The 17,582-nt window shown below is 48.9% G+C and overlaps 4 protein-coding genes across 4 annotated transcripts; 1 reads left to right on the forward strand and 3 right to left on the reverse strand.

The window, feature by feature from the left end:
* Window positions 1–506: 506 nt before the first annotated feature.
* Window positions 507–809, reverse strand: F9C07_993 (uncharacterized protein; the record flags this gene model as incomplete). Its single annotated transcript, XM_071511961.1, has 2 exons — window positions 507–624; window positions 769–809. 2 exons carry the CDS (start codon window positions 807–809, stop codon window positions 507–509), a joined length of 159 nt encoding a protein of 52 aa, XP_071365724.1.
* Window positions 810–2,733: 1,924 nt separating this feature from the next.
* Window positions 2,734–4,592, reverse strand: znf27 (zinc finger transcription factor). Its single transcript, XM_071509154.1, has 2 exons — window positions 4,465–4,592; window positions 2,734–4,399 (listed from the first exon to the last, which is right to left on the reverse strand). Exon 2 carries the CDS (start codon window positions 4,390–4,392, stop codon window positions 3,199–3,201), a length of 1,194 nt encoding a protein of 397 aa, XP_071365725.1. The 5' UTR covers window positions 4,393–4,399; window positions 4,465–4,592; the 3' UTR covers window positions 2,734–3,198.
* A 3,413-nt stretch (window positions 4,593–8,005) lies between these two features.
* Window positions 8,006–14,830, forward strand: pks27 (putative polyketide synthase). Its single transcript, XM_041288475.2, has 7 exons — window positions 8,006–8,423; window positions 8,483–8,774; window positions 8,831–9,804; window positions 9,941–10,134; window positions 10,186–10,509; window positions 10,564–10,769; window positions 10,821–14,830. Exons 1-7 carry the CDS (start codon window positions 8,128–8,130, stop codon window positions 14,670–14,672), a joined length of 6,138 nt encoding a protein of 2,045 aa, XP_041140951.1. The 5' UTR covers window positions 8,006–8,127; the 3' UTR covers window positions 14,673–14,830.
* Window positions 14,831–14,883: 53 nt separating this feature from the next.
* mfs1 (putative high-affinity hexose transporter) lies at window positions 14,884–17,364 on the reverse strand. Its single transcript, XM_041288468.2, has 8 exons — window positions 17,161–17,364; window positions 17,065–17,103; window positions 16,953–17,014; window positions 16,773–16,900; window positions 16,528–16,717; window positions 16,078–16,474; window positions 15,516–15,994; window positions 14,884–15,453 (listed from the first exon to the last, which is right to left on the reverse strand). The coding sequence occupies exons 1-8, from the start codon at window positions 17,207–17,209 to the stop codon at window positions 15,208–15,210; spliced, it is 1,590 nt and encodes a 529-aa protein (XP_041140950.1). The 5' UTR covers window positions 17,210–17,364; the 3' UTR covers window positions 14,884–15,207.
* Between the last annotated feature and the right edge of the window lie 218 nt (window positions 17,365–17,582).

The raw sequence follows: 17,582 nt of genomic DNA on the forward strand, positions 1-17,582 counted from the left end.
GCGAGTTTTCTGGCTTGCATATACTTTTTTTATATTAATGGAGATTAAGTGGTGGAGCTTTTGTCTCAGGGCTACTTGGCGGGGGTTGCATAACTAGTGCTGTATAGTTAGTCAGCTCACCTGATTTTGTGCATAATTGGGTTCTTTATTGCTGGGTTTGGTAGGATTGGGTGTGGAATGAATTTGAAGTATTGTGACTTTGCTACTTTAAAGTAGAAATTACCTATGTATGAAGATGTCAGAATCAGTCAAGCTGTGTGTCAGTATTACTTGAGAGTAGTCAAAACAGCAATTATTGTTGTTCAAGAACAGGATAATCACCCTTGAATATATATAATTCGGGGATGACGCGATTCCAGCGAAACACATCAAAACACACAAGAGGGGAGTGAGAATAATAATACTAATAACAGTAAAGATGAAAGAATAGCCAGAGAGAGAGAGAGGAAGAATAGTATGATAACAGCCTCTGTAGGACTTCAACGATATGTGAGTCAATATACCACTCAATACAAGGTGTACCACTTCAAGCCCGGAATGCGTCCTCGGAACATATCAACTTTGAACTTTGTGAAGAATTGCAAAGAGTTGCAACCAGGATTGCATCGATGGCGAATATCGTAACTAAATATCAAACATACTGTCAAGAAGATATGGCTGGACAAGAATCTCAGCAAAGGGGTATCATGGGGAATTCACGAGAACATACAGGGTTAACAACAGTGCCGATTAGGTCGTGCCTTGAACAGCTAATTCCCAGCAGCCTACATGTTGTCGGCAGCTTTATCTGTCGATTCACCATCGACCATAGTGCGACTATTCTGATTGCGAGCAAGGGGTAGTCTCTCCTTGACGTGGACTGACCAGTGACTGGTTATTTCCACCAGATTACAAGCCTCAGCCTGCTCCTGGTCTGTTTCTGACTGAGTATCGAGTATTCATCGAATTCCCACGGCGCTTAGCACACTTGGAGGCACTCCCATCGGTTCCAATTTGTAGGTCGCACCGGTCGTAAGTCCCATCTGTGAAGTAAACCACCACCTTTTCATTGTCCGCTCAAGCAGAAACTCGTAGTGACTGAAAGCCTTCCCAAAAGATCTATGCTAGCTCACTTGATTGGCTTTACTAGGTCATCGCGCAGGACCAAGCGATTGATCGACGCAATTTTAGCGTAACCCGGCAAGCGGCAAGGCCAAACTACTAGGGATAGATCGCAGGTGCGGTAGATAGACAACCACTAGTCAGAGAGAACCTCCTGTAGAGAGTGGCTACCTGTGACCTAAATGGGCAAGCTAGAAAGCCCTTATTTGCGTCTTTGTCATCCGGATAAGACAGCCTGTCCGCCGTAACTCCAGGTTGTCGCACTCGTATACGCTGAAGTCGATCCCATTGTTTAGAAGATCGTTCGCAGGCGCAAACACCGCTAGGCCAGCACTAATAATGATAACCTATTGCCTCTGCGCCGGGACCTTGGAGCTTGTTAGGCCGATTCCGTCAGCGGGATTGATTCATGCGGGGGATTCAGTGTCGGATCGGTGCCACTACTAAGCTGGTTCGGGATGTGTTAGACGAGGAATCTCGTATATTGCCTTCTCGTATTAGTGTATAACCGTTAGTGGAAAAACACTGGCACGAGCGTGGCCGAAGCATCGAACTATGTATCTCTGCTATGGACAAGGATTTTCAACCAAAGGGACTGGGCATCCTCAGGCTCTTACCCGTACATCGTAGGTCTAGATGACCACCTCGGTGTTCATAGTGTACTCAAATGACGAGTAACCCGAGCGTTGAACTTCACTTGTCTGTCGGGTGGCGCACGCAGTCGTGGGAAATGTCCCGCGGAGAACCGCAAAGATGGTTTCTTACATTGCGAAGTAGAGGTCAGCGTAGCCACGTGTAGAAGAACTGGATGAAGATAGCTCAGTACTCGATGACAAATTCGACTATCATAAGCGATTCGCTCATAGGGGTGGCTTTCTAATACGATAGAGGCTTTCGTGAATCCAGCTAATTGGGCAACAATCGTTCTACAATGGCATAAGCTAGGAAGAACAGGCTAGATTAAACAAGCTGACGTCAGGAGGACGAGGGCTCGAGTTGTACTCCACGACTAGGGTGACCCTTCCAAGTATAGCATTTTGGGAGGCAGGTTCTGCGGCCTTCCGGACTGTTTGAGAATACGAGACGACGAAGGATACCACAAAAGCCCTCGATTAATGTAACAGGGAATGGGGGCTCGCGGTGATACACCCAGTGTCGGCTTTTAAACTTCACAATGTGTTAAGTGAACCGTTGCGGCAATGAGATTGAAGAGAGTGTTGTCAGGCAGTTGGAGACACGATGTTGATATTAGGGAACAGTGCGCAGGATTGCCTTCGGCGGGCGAGCTCAAGTCTGGTTTTGCATTGTATTATTTGCATCGTAAGCGCATTATTTGAAATGAGGCCATGGCTGGTCTACATACAGGAAATTATTAGGTGGTTATTCGCAAAGCAACTAGCTCATCGCGACCATAGGGCAAGCCATCCCCATGGTATCCACAGCATGGGGAGGTTCATGGGAACACGCAAGGTGTGAAAGGCACCAACCTGACAGCTTTCAGTTTGCTTTTCTAGGGTTCAATGTCTCCCTGTTTCTCAAAACATATTCACTGCCTTTGTTTAGATGTTGGCATACAACCATGGATGAAGCCGACAGTGACCCAGTCGGTTTGTTAATTGTATAATGGCTATAAATAGAACGGGTAGTCGTAGTTCGCGGTTGCAATATTGATAGTGAACTAGATTGGAAAATCCTTGATGTGACCGTACCACGGTTTGGGTGAGACTGTTCTGTAGGCGTATGGTGAGTAATAGTCATTAAATATAGCTAGATAGTCCTGTCTGCTAGAGCGCCTTCTTGGGTTACATTCGCGTCCAATTGCCGGCCACTAGAGTGATACTCTATAGAGGTACAGTGGAGGTATTCCCATGAGAGAGAAAAGGGCTAACGCGGAGCCTTATGCTGGGAGCAAAATGCTCGAAGCTAGGCTAATTGACTGTACTTGAGCAAACTAAGCCTCTATTATGCCAGACCAGATGTTAAGGAACTTCGGACCTAGGTACTTCATAGGTAGGAATAGTCAGGGCAGGATATACGGACGGTACTAGACAGCCAAATATTTCAACACTGCCTCGCGATATATGCACGATTGCTTTCCTAACAAACGGTAAAGGACGGTTTAGAAGTGCAAAAGTCATCCACCTTACTTGTTAAGTCATTCAGTGTCGTTGATAGAAAGTGGGAAACAGTCCCAAGAAAAGCACCTATTGGTTCTCGCCCATCTCGCGTTCTTCCGAGCGCACTCTCTCTTATTAAGGACAGAACTTTGCTATAATATCCAAGCTCACAGAGCAGGACCTGAGCTGTGATACGGTGCTCAGCAACAATATCAAGTTCAAAGTCACCGAAATATATTGGGGTAACAGGGAGAGGTTCCATGAGGTTAACAGTGCTCTTGGTGGGTGAGTACTGATCGATACGGTCGAACACGGCTCGGTACCATGATATTGCCTTTGACATAGTGGTTACAATCAAGAGAGGAATGTTGGTATCTTCGAGGCAGTCGGTACAGTCCCGAGATAAGAACAGATCCAGGTTTTGTGCTGCCGTGCGGTTAATCTTCAGGATGTGGTCATTCGATGGCAGGCCAGAGCCCCTTTCCAATCGACATGTGGCTTCAGCGCGGTACATCTCTTGCAATATATTGAATGCTGAACTAGCACATGGACATGCATTCTTTGATGCCCAAGAATCTGGAGATGAAAAATAAGACTCTGACATACCAGCCTCTACCGGGTGATGTGATTCACTTCCTCCGAGGGAAGCCAAAGACTTGATCTCCAGTTGGCCTGGTAGGCTGTTTGTTGTCATGCCAAAGTAGTCCAATGGAGCTGGCCTAGCCGATATTTCTTTCCTGTCATCATCGCCCATCCCAATGTACATACCGTCGAGCTCACCGTGGAAGTCAAATGAGACAGGTTCCAGCCCTGGAAATAGAGAAAGGTCTGTCAACGAGCGCATAGGACCGTCTGGTAGTATGCGTTCGGCCACCTGTATATCTTGAGCTGTTGATTGGTTAAAGCCTTCTACTCCGTTGAAAGGGACTTGTCTTCCAGTTCGAATATCAGAACTCGTGATTGCAGCTTGGGTTGGTGTCGACCGTCCTTTCCACCGATACGGACCGTAGACACAATGCTGCTGCACTGACTCGCATCGTTCACAGCGGGGTTTCTTCTTGTCGCACCGGACTTTGAGCACCGTACAACGGTCGCAGGTAGACCGGAGTCTCCTAGGCGCCTGCGGTTTCTCTGTATATTGCGGAGGGATTGGTCCTTTGCTGGACATTTCCATTGGGACGCTGTAAGATATGTCAGAATCAAGTAGTCAACATATAAATACATGCAAATGTGAAGGGCTACATACTCATATCTCACCCTGATGCTCCTTACATAAATGCTCCTGAGAAATAGCGAGGGAGTGGCATCTGGTGCACACAAGACTACAAATTACTAATACCTCTATATACGCGCTGAACACTACGTCCATAAAAGCTTCCATCCTTATTCTCTATACGTGAGCTTCCTGGCCACTGCGCTACAAGACTAGGCAGCAAACAGGGATAAACTTTGGAAAGCTCGTGTTGCAAGTGCGCCGACTTAGGGAACATTTCCCGAAGCTGGTAAGAACCATCAGTGAGACGCCAAGGTATCACAGTAGATCTCACCCGCCATGATGGTTCGGCGATAGGTAATACAGGTATGGCTGTACCTAGTTCACCGGGGCCCTTAATCTTCGTGGGCTGAAGAGCAATTGGCTGAGGGGCCACCCACATCATCCCAAGTTCGGTTTGTAGCTGTAGGCTGACAGGATCTGTATTACCTTGTTATATGCAAGGGATTTATAGCAAGTTGTATCTAGACTTGGCTGGGCGTGGCGAGATGATATCGATCTGAAATATTGGCTCATTGGTAGTCAAGTGCCTTATCAGAGTTCATGTTTCGCAGGGTACATGATACGAGCCCTAATATCGTGAGTGTCGGGACACCCCATCAAAGTACAAGCCACTCAATAGGCATCATCTTGACATCGCTTAGCGATTAGGCAACGGAAATAGATATCCACGGTTCTCACTAGCTGAAATAAGTAGTAATACTACCCTAGCATGCCACCACTGCAATATTGTAACACTACTAATAATAGAGCATCTTGAACTGAGGAGAGACGAGATTTAGCTGAATGAACAGGGCACTGTGTGAGGTGATCAGACATTCTGGTCCACAGGGTCAGCCGCACATGTAAGATATATCCAGGTTGTCCTTTGACTGGGTAGACATGACTATTTGGACACCAGACAACGTGGCCGGATTAGAAACTTGCCCAGACGTCCATGATGACTCTTGAAGCACTAGAAGCCAAGGAAGACCGTTTTATGCATTCTGGTTACCCCATGGTGCGCACGTAACATGCTAGCAGATGCTGATGGGCTACCTACAACGTAGTATCAGCTGGGTCTTTCTTGGAACGTCATTGACCACAAGCCATCCTAAGGGTCTTCCCTGGAATACAACATAGCGTGTGATCTGGATGGACATCCAAAATGTCCAATTTAACCTAGCGACTATGTACTGTGACCACCAAGCATATTAGCGCCACGTAGGATCAGCGAATATTGGCCAAGTCAATGAATGTCTTTGTCTTGAAGAGACAAGAGACTTTTGCAAGGCCAAAGTAATATGTCATTTCTGTTATGCATTTTCCATTATCCTCGCCCGCCTTCGATCGGAAAATAAGGGATAAACTACGGAGATGATTTGGAATACAACACTTTTTGGTGTCTGGTAGTACCCCCAAAATGTCTCGTATTCGATGTTCAGGATACCAAGTCAATGTGTGAAACAGGAGGTAAAGGCTATATCACCGTGGTCAAGAGACTATGGCTCCGTTTCACTCGGGCTGGGGAGACATTGCCTCTAAGCCCAAGTAATGGCCTGGATGCTTCCTTTCTGGTAAATCGGCGTATATTCACTGCCAACCGACTGAGTGGCTCTATATATGACTTACGTGAAATTTAACTGGGTGAAATTGCGGTATTTGTCTGGAAAGCTTGCATAAAGGTTTATAGCTAAGGTCTACTACGCGGACCGCAGAATTAAGTCGAGAGCATATTAAGCTATAGGAATAGACCTTATATTGCGTACAATAACGTAGTAAATTGGGTTTACCTTATAGATTACGAAGCATATATGAGACTTCTATGATCAGAAAAGGTGGCAATGGGAAGCGTCACTCTACCGTCGGTCACCGAGACCGCTGCACAGACGGATCAGGTCACTAGTTCGACCAAAGTACCCAGGTCCCAATTGTAAATATGTGTGAGTATTATTCAAGAATTCCAGACCGTGTGATACATTTTCCTTCCCAATCTCTTGCCAGGCGCAAATCGAGCCTGCCAATGACGACTTCATCGGTGGAGTAGGTAAATACTGGGCAAAGCATTACTTGACGGTATGCCTAGGTGTCAAAGATGCCTCAAGAACCACTGAAATATAGTATTGCATAAGAGCAGGGAAGCCTACTGGATCATAGTCCGCATGACACACCTGTGTCCAAGGCACACCTACCACTACCCGATAATGCTCTCAAGACTGCCATTTCACTTCACAGGGTTAGGCGACATTCAAAGCATGAAGGAGAGTGGCGTACTCCTAGGTCTTTGCGATCACCTCTCAGCCTCAAGTGTCACGTTCCACCTCTCAACCCTCTGGTGCCTGCGTCCAGCAGATCCATGTCCAGCCCACAAGCGGCGGCATCCCTGTACTTGACTTAACTAATTTTCCCATGCGGATGACCTGCGCGTGAATCCGAATCGAGACGAATGTTCCATTAGTCAACCGCTCAGCACCCTGGTGGACCAGGGCTCAAAAGCAATACCGATATATAGGCTACAATCTGTCTTTTCCTTTCAAGAACGGGGGTCCGTACAGTTGGTTAGGTTGGGAACACACTCGATAAAGTATAGGTCTTGCGTTGGCCTGAAGTCATCCGCAATGTTGGGGATCGTCATTTGACCACTCAAGATGTGATTGTTGAGTGCTATTCGTCACGCTTCGAAGGGCTGAGACAGAAAACTATTTGCAGTTTTCGTGTTTTAGAGCTTGGATGTGCAGCGAATTGTGACTTTCATGGCCTTGCCTTGGAAGGGTTTGAAGACATATAAAATAGTGTAAGATTCAATGCAACCTTCCCTGATCAGGTAGGTAAAAGCATCTGCGATTGCTGCATTGATGGCGGCGGATATCAGTTCTGCTAAACTTAGACTTTCTGTAATCCTTCATCACAAATGAGAGAAAACGGCGCGAGTAGTCATGGTGAAATGCAGGCAGCCGTGGGGTTTCCACTTCTGACCTGACGAAGTGTGTTGAGTTCTATCAAGACACTATTCCATCTCTACACATATATAGAGTAGATAAGCTCGAGGTAGCATATGGGCTCACCGAGCGGATCGGAATAATTCCTGCTACGGGCAAGCTGTAACCATCAGCGAATACGGAATCGTACGGCTGATGTGATCCTACCACCGAAAGGGCCTACCTACAGTTGTAGGTCCAGGGATAGGCATCCGTGACCATTCCCCGAGGACCGTGAAGGTTTTCTTACATCCCGAGGTATCCGAAAGGGAGCGGCGGCTGCCAGTAATCCATCCTATGAGTCAAGATCACGGATCCACCTTTGGTATCTTATCTCTTGTGCTACATCGGACTCGCATCCAGGTACGATGAGGTGCCCGATGTCTGTGAGCAGACGCACGCACAAGATACGATACCCGTATCAAGCCAATCTTACAGTCATCATGACTGAAACTCTGAGGCTGACCCTTTAGGTAAAGTTGTCTCGGGCTTCCAAGAAGGTTAGCATGGCACTTCTCCGGGCAACGGGGCTATCGTCGACAGACATGCTGACTGGCCGAGGGCCAGTGACTTAGATTTTATGTTAGGCATATAAAGCTACAAAACCCCAGTAGTACCTGCTGCAGGTAAAGGATCTTGGTAGCCTCAACTGTCAAGATCTAGTCTATTCGTCAGAACCATGGTAGTTGAGGAGCGCAAACAGACTATCGTCTTCGGAGACTTGACTTGTGACTCCGTCGCGGGTCTCCGAACCTTAGTCACTGTCAAGGACAATCCACTCTTGATCTCCTTTTTCGAAAGAGTTACAACCGGTCTTCGAGAGGAGATTGGTCTGCTTCCATTTTCGCAGCGTCAACGATTCATCCGATTTACCACATTTGAGGAGCTTCTCGCTAGAGTCCAGCGGTCAACATGTCCGCATCCTGCACTTGAGAAAGCCTTAGCGTGTACCTATCAACTGGCATGCTTTATCAGGTAGCCTTACTATGTGACTGCATAATATAGAATGCTGGACTGACTAGTGAGCGTAATAGGCAATACACATCTCCCGGCCACAAGTATCCCTCGACTCAACAGACCTGCCTCGTTGGTCTTTGTACTGGCCTTCTTAGTGCAGCGGCTGTGGGATGTTGCCAAAGCATCACGGACCTCCTCCCCCTGGCGACACATACAGTACTTATCGCGTTTCGCGCTGGTTTATTTGTTGCCGATGTGCGTGACAGACTTGAGCCGCAGACAGGGGCACCTTTGGCGTGGAGTGTCTTAATCCCCGGCTTAGATGGTGACACGGCTTCCTTGACCTTACAGAAGTATAATGAAGAGAAGGTACATACATAAGTTGACCCCGGTATATCTCTATCTTGTACTGACACCAGGAATAGGGCCTTCCCGCTACGTCAGCCCCATACATCAGCACATATGCTAATACAGGAGTTACTCTGAGTGGCCTACCAAGCGCACTTAATGACCTTCTTGATTCAAGCTGTCTCCCAAAGAACCGAGCTCTTACTATTCCTATATATGCCCCATACCACGCTTCTCACCTTTACGGACAAAAAGATATTGAAAGTATCCTTCGAAAGGCTAGTGCGACGGAGTTTGCATCATACCAGTGTCAATTCAGTATTTTGTCCTCCATCACTGGACAAAGCATTCAGGTCGACACATTCGGAGCCTTAATTGACTACGCTCTGAATGCAATTCTCCGAGAACCACTTCGATTGGACCGCATCGTCTCCTCACTTGGTGAGGCCCTGCTATCTGATTCACCCATACGGGGCTGCACAATCTTTCCCATCGCCACAGTCATTGGGCAAAGCCTCGCTGCCGCGCTTCGCAAGCACGGTGCCCCGGATATAACGGTAGACCCATGCATGAACTCCAGTATAGCTGTGCGAGATGATCGAACGTCTACCACTGGACATCTAGGACATTCTAAACTAGCCATTATCGGATACTCTGGTCGGTTTCCTGATGCCAATAACAACGAAGAGCTCTGGCAACTACTCCATGAAGGACGTGACGTCGCTAGCATAACACCCAGTAATCGCTGGGATGTTAAGACTCATGTGGATCCAACTCTCAAAAAGAAAAATACCATGGGCACGCCGTACGGATGCTGGCTGAAGGAGCCTGGCCTCTTTGATGCCAAATTCTTTGCTTTAAGTCCCAGAGAAGCTCCACAGGTTGATCCTGCACAGCGTCTGGCGCTCATGACCGCGTACGAGGCGATGGAATTTGCTGGGCTCGTTCCGGACTCGACACCATCTAGTCAATCCGATCGCATTGGGGTTTTCTATGGTACGACGAGCAATGATTGGGGTGAGACAAATAGCTCGCAGAATGTTGATACCTAGTACGTTTCTATTTTGCTTACATTCTGCCAGCCTGCCTTCTTCTTTCTCGGTGTTTCTTTCTTTTCTCCCTCCTCCGCCAACTCTACCTATTTGTTTCAGAGTCATGGTGCTTCACTGCTAACAGGAACTAACTAGCTATATTCCTGGCTCCTGTCGAGCTTTCATCCCCGGGCGACAAAACTTCTTCTACAAATTCAGCGGCCCAAGTTACAGTGTTGACACAGCCTGCTCCTCGGGCCTAGCTGCCCTCCACCTTGCCTGCAACTCCCTGCTCAAAGGCGACATCGACACGGCGATATGCGGCGGAACTAACGTTCTTACCAACCCCGGTAGGCGCAATGCCATATATTGTCACAATTCAGGATACTGATTCTCTCCAGATATCACCGCCGGCCTTGACCGTGGGCACTTCCTCTCCCGAACAGGAAACTGCAAGACCTTCGACGACGACGCAGATGGATATTGTCGCGGAGAGGGTGTTTGCACGATGGTCATTAAACGACTTGAGGATGCTAAGGCCGACAATGACCCCATTATCGCCGTGATTCTTGGGGCTTACACCAACCACTCGGCTGAGGCGGAGAGTATCACCCGGCCGCATATCGGGGCGCAGAAGGCTATCTTTGAGAAGGTGCTCACTTCGGCCGGCGTTGACCCTTATTCTGTGGGTTATGTTGAGATGCATGGCACTGGGACTCAGGCTGGTGAGCACTGGCGTTCCCTATTTGCTGACTTTACTAAGGTATGTGTTTGTGTAGGTGATGCGAGGGAAATGAAATCCGTTTTATCGGTCTTTGCGCCTGAGACGGAAAGACCGCGTACTGATGCTGAGAGACTGTTCCTGGGCTCTGCGAAGGCTAACGTTGGCCATGGGGAATCTGTCTCTGGGCCTATTGCTTTGATTAAGTCGCTTATGATGTTGGAACGGAACGAGATACCTCCTCATTGTGGAATCAAGACGAAGGTGAGATAGAATTTTCCCCTGCACGAATGACTATATATTGACAATACCAAGATCAACAGTGGCTTCCCGACGGATCTCATGGATCGCAATGTGCACATAGCCAAGCAACCTATTCCCTGGGAAAGACCGGAAGGAGGTGTTCGCAGAATCATGATCAACAACTTCTCTGCTGCCGGTGGCAATAGCTCTGTCTTGATCGAAGATGCACCAGTCTTTGAGCCGAAAAGCAAGGAGGCCGAACCTCGCTCTACTCATGTCGTAGCTGTCAGTGCCAAGTCGAGTACTGCATTGATAGCCAACATCAAATCTCTCCTGTCATACATGAACGCTACGAAGCCAGAGCTGCCCAGTCTATCTTACACAACCACCGCTCGTCGCACTCATCATCCATTTAGGGTCATGGTTAGTGGGCCAGACCTGCCGGAGATTCACGCTCTATTAGAGAACAAGCTGGCTTCTCCCACGGTCCAGAACAGAGCCAGAGCTGCGCAGCGTGCTGCATTCGCCTTTACCGGTCAGGGATCCCAATACATCGGCATGGGGGAAAGTCTGCTGAATTTCAGCACCTTTCGCAGCGACATCGAGAGATTTAACGGAATCGCAGAGACCCTTGGTTTCCCTTCCTTCTTGCCGTTACTTGAATCAGGAAACGGAGATATCTCCGAGCTTCCTCCGCTGGTCGTTCAGGTCGGAACAGTATGCACCCAGATAGCCATGGCACGTCTGTGGCGATCTTGGGGAATCGAGCCCTGTGCTGTGGTCGGTCATAGCCTCGGTGAATATGCAGCACTAAACATCGCTGGCGTACTTTCTGAAGCAGACACCATCTTTCTGGCTGGGAAGCGGGCGCAACTCTTGCAGGAGGATATTTCCGCAAACACCCACGCCATGCTCGCTATCGGCACTAGCGTGGAGGAAACGAGGTCGCTGTGCGACGGTTTGGAATACGACATCGCATGCATCAACACACCAAAAGAGACAGTCCTGAGCGGTACGAACAAGCAAATCGACCGAATACTCGATATATTGTCTTCAACAAGTCTGAAGAAGACCAGACTCCGTGTTCCTTTTGCCTTCCATTCTTCCCAGATGGAACCCGTTCTAGAAAAGTTCAAAGCAGCTGCTCGAGGTGTTAAATTCTACGAGCCAAAGGTCCCTGTCATCTCACCTCTGTTTGGAGAAGTCCTCACATCGAAGGAACCTTTCGGACCGGAATACCTGGCTCGTCACTGCAGGGAAACCGTCAACTTTGCCACTGCACTGGAAAGTGCAAAGGCAGATGGGGTCATCAGTAGCGCATTGTGGGTCGAGATAGGTGCTCATCCCATCGTGTCTGGATTACTGAGGAACAATCTCGATTCCACACTCAAAACTGTCCCAACCCTGCAGCGGAACAAAGATACCTGGAAGGTGCTCACATCCAGTCTTTCCACTTTGTACGAGTCCGGTGTAGACATCAGATGGTCCGAATACCACAGGGACTTCATCCCGGGCCTTTCTGTGCTACGCCTCCCGTCATATAACTGGGACTTGAAGGAATACTGGATGCAATATGTCAACGACTGGTCTTTGTACAAAGGAGACGCTCAATTTCTAAAGGGCACACCTGGGCTATCGACTACCTGCGTCCACAAGCTTGTCGAGGAGAAGAAGGACGGGAACAAAATCACCGTCGTGGGCGAGGTGGATGTCCTCCGCGATGATGTAGACCCGTTTGTTCGTGGCCATCGCGTCAATAATCTGCCTCTCGTCACGCCATCCGTGTATGCTGAAATGGCTCTCGTGATTGGTGAATATCTCCGTAAACAGCAGACCAAGCTTTCTGGAACCCTAGTGGATTTGCAACACATGGACGTGCAACGACCGTTTGCCACCAAGAGTAAGGGAAAAGGTCCCCAACTGTTGCAATGCCATGTCGTACTTGATTGCGAAACCTTCCAGGGATCAGTGGAGTTCTGGAGTGTTACACCCGAAGGCAAGAAGCTAGTTAGACATGCACTTGCTAGCATCACGTTCCCGGATGCGAAGGCCGCCCAGGAGGAGGTCCAGCAGCGAGCACAGGGCATCATGAAGGAAATGGATGATATGGCTGCAAGACTCAATACCGACGACCGAGTGCAAAAGTTCACCGGCAAGACCGGATACAACTTGGTATCTTCACTCGCCTCCTATGACCCTGAGTACATGGGTGTTTCCTCGGTGCTCCTAGACAGTGGCCGGTTGGAGGCTGTTGCGACTGTTAAATTCAACAATCCTCGAACGGATGGGGTGTACCACGTAAACCCATACCTGATTGATAATCTCGGACAGCCAGCTCTCTTCGTTATGAATGCCAATGACCAAGCCGATCTCAGCAAAGAGGTCTTTGTCAACCACGGATGGAAGTCGCTGCACTTCTACAAACCGCTGTCAATCCAGAAAACCTACCGATCACACGTTCGGATGAGCGGACCAGACGCTGATGGCCTCTACGGCGGAGACATGGTTGTCTTCGAAGATAAGGAAGTCGTCGCCGTGTACAAGGGCATAAAGGCACAAGGAGTCCCGCGAAGACTCATGGATTATATCGTACACATGCGAGACGATACAAAAGCCGGTGCCCCTGCCGGGGGAACTCTCAATGCTAGCCAAAGCGCTGCAGCAAATCCAGCAGCCGATCCGTCAGCACAAGCTGATAGTGATAACTGGCAAGCAGCACTCAAGATAATATCTGAAGAGAGTGGTGTCCCGATCGCCGAACTGTCACCCGAAGCAGCATTCGACGATCTCGGCGTGGACTCCCTCCTCGCCTTGCTCTGCGCCAGTCGCTTCCGCGAGGAACTTGGCCTACACTACGAGTCATCCATCTTCCTAGACCATCCGACCATCAAGGAGCTAGAGGCATTCTGGAAGCAAGGAGCACCCGAGACCGGAGCAGTCACCGTGAGCGGCCGCGACGCAGTCCTAAACTCCATGTTTACCGAAGCAGAAGCAGAGGTAGACCAAGACAAGAACAGCAGCGACGAGGACCGATCATCACTAGGCACCAGCTCGTACGAGGTTATCAGCCCCAACACAACAGAAACCACACCGGAGATTACCAAAACATCTTCACCCAAGATCTCCGCAACGTCGCTTCTCTTGCAGGGCAACCCGGCGCTGCCCTCGACAGTCAAGACTCTATTCCTCCTCCCAGACGGCTCCGGGTCCTGTTCCTCCTACGCAGGACTTCCGCGCATCCACCCATCCATAGCCGTTGTAGGCGTCAATTGCCCGTTCATGAAAACCCCAGAGTCCTACACCTGCGGTATCGACGAGGTCACCCAGATGTACATCACCGAGATCCGGCGACGCCAGCCTCACGGACCATACGCGCTAGGTGGCTGGTCAGTGGGTGGGATCTTCTCCTACCACATTGCACAACAGCTAGCCGCACAAGGTGAGCAAGTCAGCGAACTGATTCTCATCGACTGCCCAGTCCCCAAAGGTCTGGACCATCTCCCACGTCGATACTACGAATACTGCGACACGATCGGGCTCCTCGGGGACGTGAACGGAGTCAAAAGGGATCCACCACCCTGGCTAATCTCCCATTTCGAAGCTTGCGTGAACAGTCTACATACATACCACGCAACGCCCTTCCGGCCCAATAATGCGCCCCGTACACAAATCATTTGGGCCTGTGACGCCATCGACAAACACTGCGAACCAAAATTCGACAGAAGGCCCGATGACCCAGAGGGATTGAAGTTCCTCACGTCGACAAGAACTGACTTTGGTCCCTGTGGCTGGGAAACCCTTCTCCCGGAAGAGGATATGACACTGGATAGGATGACAGGGGCCAACCATTTCAGTATGATGAAGGGGGAATTTGCGAAACGGTTGAGTGAGATGATTGAGGGATTTTTGATGATAGGAAATTGAAGTATTAGATTTTTTCGCTCTTGGTTTGTGTTTCGACGCTGTATTTAGGTTTCATCTTTTCCTATGTTTGATATAGTCTTGTTTTTTGATTAGGTGTTTACAATTCATATTCTACTTGTGAATTCCAGAAGAAAATAAGAGTAAGTCGAAGATGCCGGTAATATGCTTCTTGTTTGTCTATCTAGACCGCAATCTTCAGTAAATCGGGATGGGCCTTAATCTTTTTGCGAAATGACAATTCCTATACTGAAAGCTACTAGATCCTCACGATCTACATCTGCGTCTACATCAAACGATCTACTGAGGTTTTATTTTGTATGCGTAGATCAATCTTGACTTAGCAGCGCAAAGCTATTCCCACTAATATTTGGTATCACAAAACCAGGCTAACTAAACATTACCACAATCACGACAACAAACCAACAAAAAGCGCACAGTCCAGCTCAGTCTTCAGTATATGAACGTCAGTCTAAGACATGGTAGGGCAAACAATTTAATCTCTCATCATAACGTGAGTAGGGTTCCTAATTCATCATTACACTTGCTTCTCCGGGGTCACATGCGTAGCAGAGACGCCAGTAGCCTCGTGTGCAGGAGTAATCTTGAGATTTCCTTCGATGATCTCTTTCTCCAGCTCTTCCATACGACTCTTCCTCTCGAGCTTGCGCCATGCTGGAAGTCCACTGTCAAAGACATCGTCCATCTCCTCCAGCGTGTAACCTTTTGTTTCGGGAGCCGTTAGGAACATGTGGATGAAGGCTGCGGTGTTGAAGGCAGCGAACTGTGACACAGGAGAGGTTAGTGGCTACATTATCTCGGGATAGAAAACAGGGAAAAACATACAATCATGTACATCTTCCAATTGATCGACCAGAGCAACGGTGGAACGAAGAGGGCCAGGAGACAGTTCCAAATCCAGTTCGAGGCCGTAGCGAGCGAGACTGCTTTAGCGCGGACTTTCGCAGGATAGATCTCAGCGGGATAGGTCCATGAAGTCGGGCCGATGGTCGTCGCGAAGGAGCACACGAACAGATACGACAATGCGATAATCGCCTTCCCCACGGCGGGGTGGTCGGCCACCGTCCACGAAATAGCATCGAGCTTGGGATCGGTATGAGGGTTGGGCGCCCCAAATCCTCCTTGCAGTCCACCCTCCAGGTAAAGGAAAATAGCCTGGAGGAAGAATCCAATCAAGATTGCTGGCCGTCGGCCAAATTTATCCAGGTAGATAATGGCAGGTAGGGTCAGAGCCGTGTTAAGAATGTATTGAATTGATGCGGTTAGAAGTGGCGATCCAGCGCCTGTGCTCTGCATGATATAGACTATGTAGTTGTCAGCATCTTCAGCTCGGTCAAGCCAGTCTTGGTCGTTACCCTAGGCGGTTATTGGAATACGTCGAACATACCAATGTAGTACATCATCACGTTCATTCCACACAGTTGCGACCACATCTGCAAGCTCATACCCAAGATGACGCGCTTGAAAATGCGAGGTTTGATGAGCTCCTGGAAACCAGTAGCTGATTGCTCCCGCTCTAACGCCAGAGCTTCCTGGATTTCCTTATATTCGGCGAGGACCTTGGGGTGGTTAACGTCTCCTTGACCGTGTAGCTTCGATAACACCTGCAGAGCTTCCTCCCAACGGTCCTTGCTGGCGAGCCAACGGGGAGACTTAGGGAAGAGGAACATGCCAAAGAAGAGAATGACGCCGGGTACAATTTGAATACCCCAAGGAATGCGGAAAGCAGCAGTACTCTGCGTGGGGTTGTTTGGGCCGCCGTCGATGTTGCTCGCGCCATATTGCTAGAGGGTTGTCAGTATAGGAATGACGGTCATGACGAGAGCGGGAGACCGACAATAAAATATTGAATCAAGATACCCCATGTGATAGCCCATTGTTGCAGTGATATAACTCGTCCTCGAATTTCTTTTGGTGCTATCTCGGCCTGATAGACGGGGACCATCGCAGATGCGATACCGACGCAACCACCTGCGATGACACGACCGACGACTAAAAGAGGGATCCCGTTCGATGCACACATAAAGCTAGGAGGAATTAGCGCAATCCGTCTATTTCTGCCGAGAATCAGCTCTCACATACATTGAGCCAATGATCCACAGAATGGAAGAGAACTGGATCGCCCTGACACGCGAATAGCGATCGGCAATAAAGCTAGAGCACAGTGCACCGACGAGAGAGCCGAAAGGCATCGCACAGGTGATACTGCCCTGCCAATAATTAAAAGAAAGCACAGTTAAAACTAGTGACAGAATCGCTTACCTGCTTATATTGACCGCTACCCACTTGGAAATAGTTGGTATACGCTGCAGTACCCAGAACGCCTATACAGGGTGAGCTTATATTTTGATTCTAAACCTCCAGAATTGCTTACCACTCATAGACGAGATATCAAAACCGAACAAACCACCACCTGCGACAGGGTCAGATCATGCTCTCCGGCATCTAAACCAGACATGGATATGCTCACCAAGAGTGGCAAAGCCACAGAGAAAGTAGACATTGTAGATTTTCTTCATGGTGACAGTTGCTGTTGACACTCGGTCAGCCAAGGTCGGATCAAGCAGAGAACACGTGAAGAAAGTCTACAGTGACAGGAATCACCGTATGTTTAAATATGCCGACTGGCTGCAGTGAATAGAGCTTTGGGCAGCTGTCGCAGAGTCACTGGTGAATTTACACCAAATGTAACACTGCGTGTCGGCTGACGGGCATGATTGGAGAGGAGGGATTATAAAGCCAGAGCTGGGACAGTGATTGGGAGATCTTTACCTTGCCAGATGATAGAGAATCACAAGTTGCACGGCGTGGCGGACGCCACCAAACAAGAGGCGTGGTTATGATTCGACGGGAAGGCGTCGTGTCTACGAGTAGAGTCTCGTATTTCTGATC

Source organism: Aspergillus flavus, chromosome 1 (assembly GCF_009017415.1).
Source record: "Aspergillus flavus chromosome 1, complete sequence".
Taxonomy (NCBI): domain Eukaryota; kingdom Fungi; phylum Ascomycota; class Eurotiomycetes; order Eurotiales; family Aspergillaceae; genus Aspergillus; species Aspergillus flavus.

Excerpts from the sequence above, each read along its gene's own strand:
- znf27 (XM_071509154.1), bottom strand. The coding sequence starts at position 4,392 with ATGGAAATGTCCAGCAAAGGACCAATCCCTCCGCAATATACAGAGAAA.
- pks27 (XM_041288475.2), top strand. The coding sequence starts at position 8,128 with ATGGTAGTTGAGGAGCGCAAACAGACTATCGTCTTCGGAGACTTGACT. Across the intron at positions 8,424-8,482 it reads CAACTGGCATGCTTTATCAG|GCAATACACATCTCCCGGCC; the intron begins GTAGCCTTACTA and ends TGAGCGTAATAG. Across the intron at positions 9,805-9,940 it reads TCGCAGAATGTTGATACCTA|CTATATTCCTGGCTCCTGTC; the intron begins GTACGTTTCTAT and ends GGAACTAACTAG.
- mfs1 (XM_041288468.2), bottom strand. The coding sequence starts at position 17,209 with ATGAAGAAAATCTACAATGTCTACTTTCTCTGTGGCTTTGCCACTCTT. Across the intron at positions 16,901-16,952 it reads GTAGCGGTCAATATAAGCAG|GGCAGTATCACCTGTGCGAT; the intron begins GTAAGCGATTCT and ends AATTATTGGCAG. Across the intron at positions 15,995-16,077 it reads CGTGATGATGTACTACATTG|TCTATATCATGCAGAGCACA; the intron begins GTATGTTCGACG and ends ACAACTACATAG.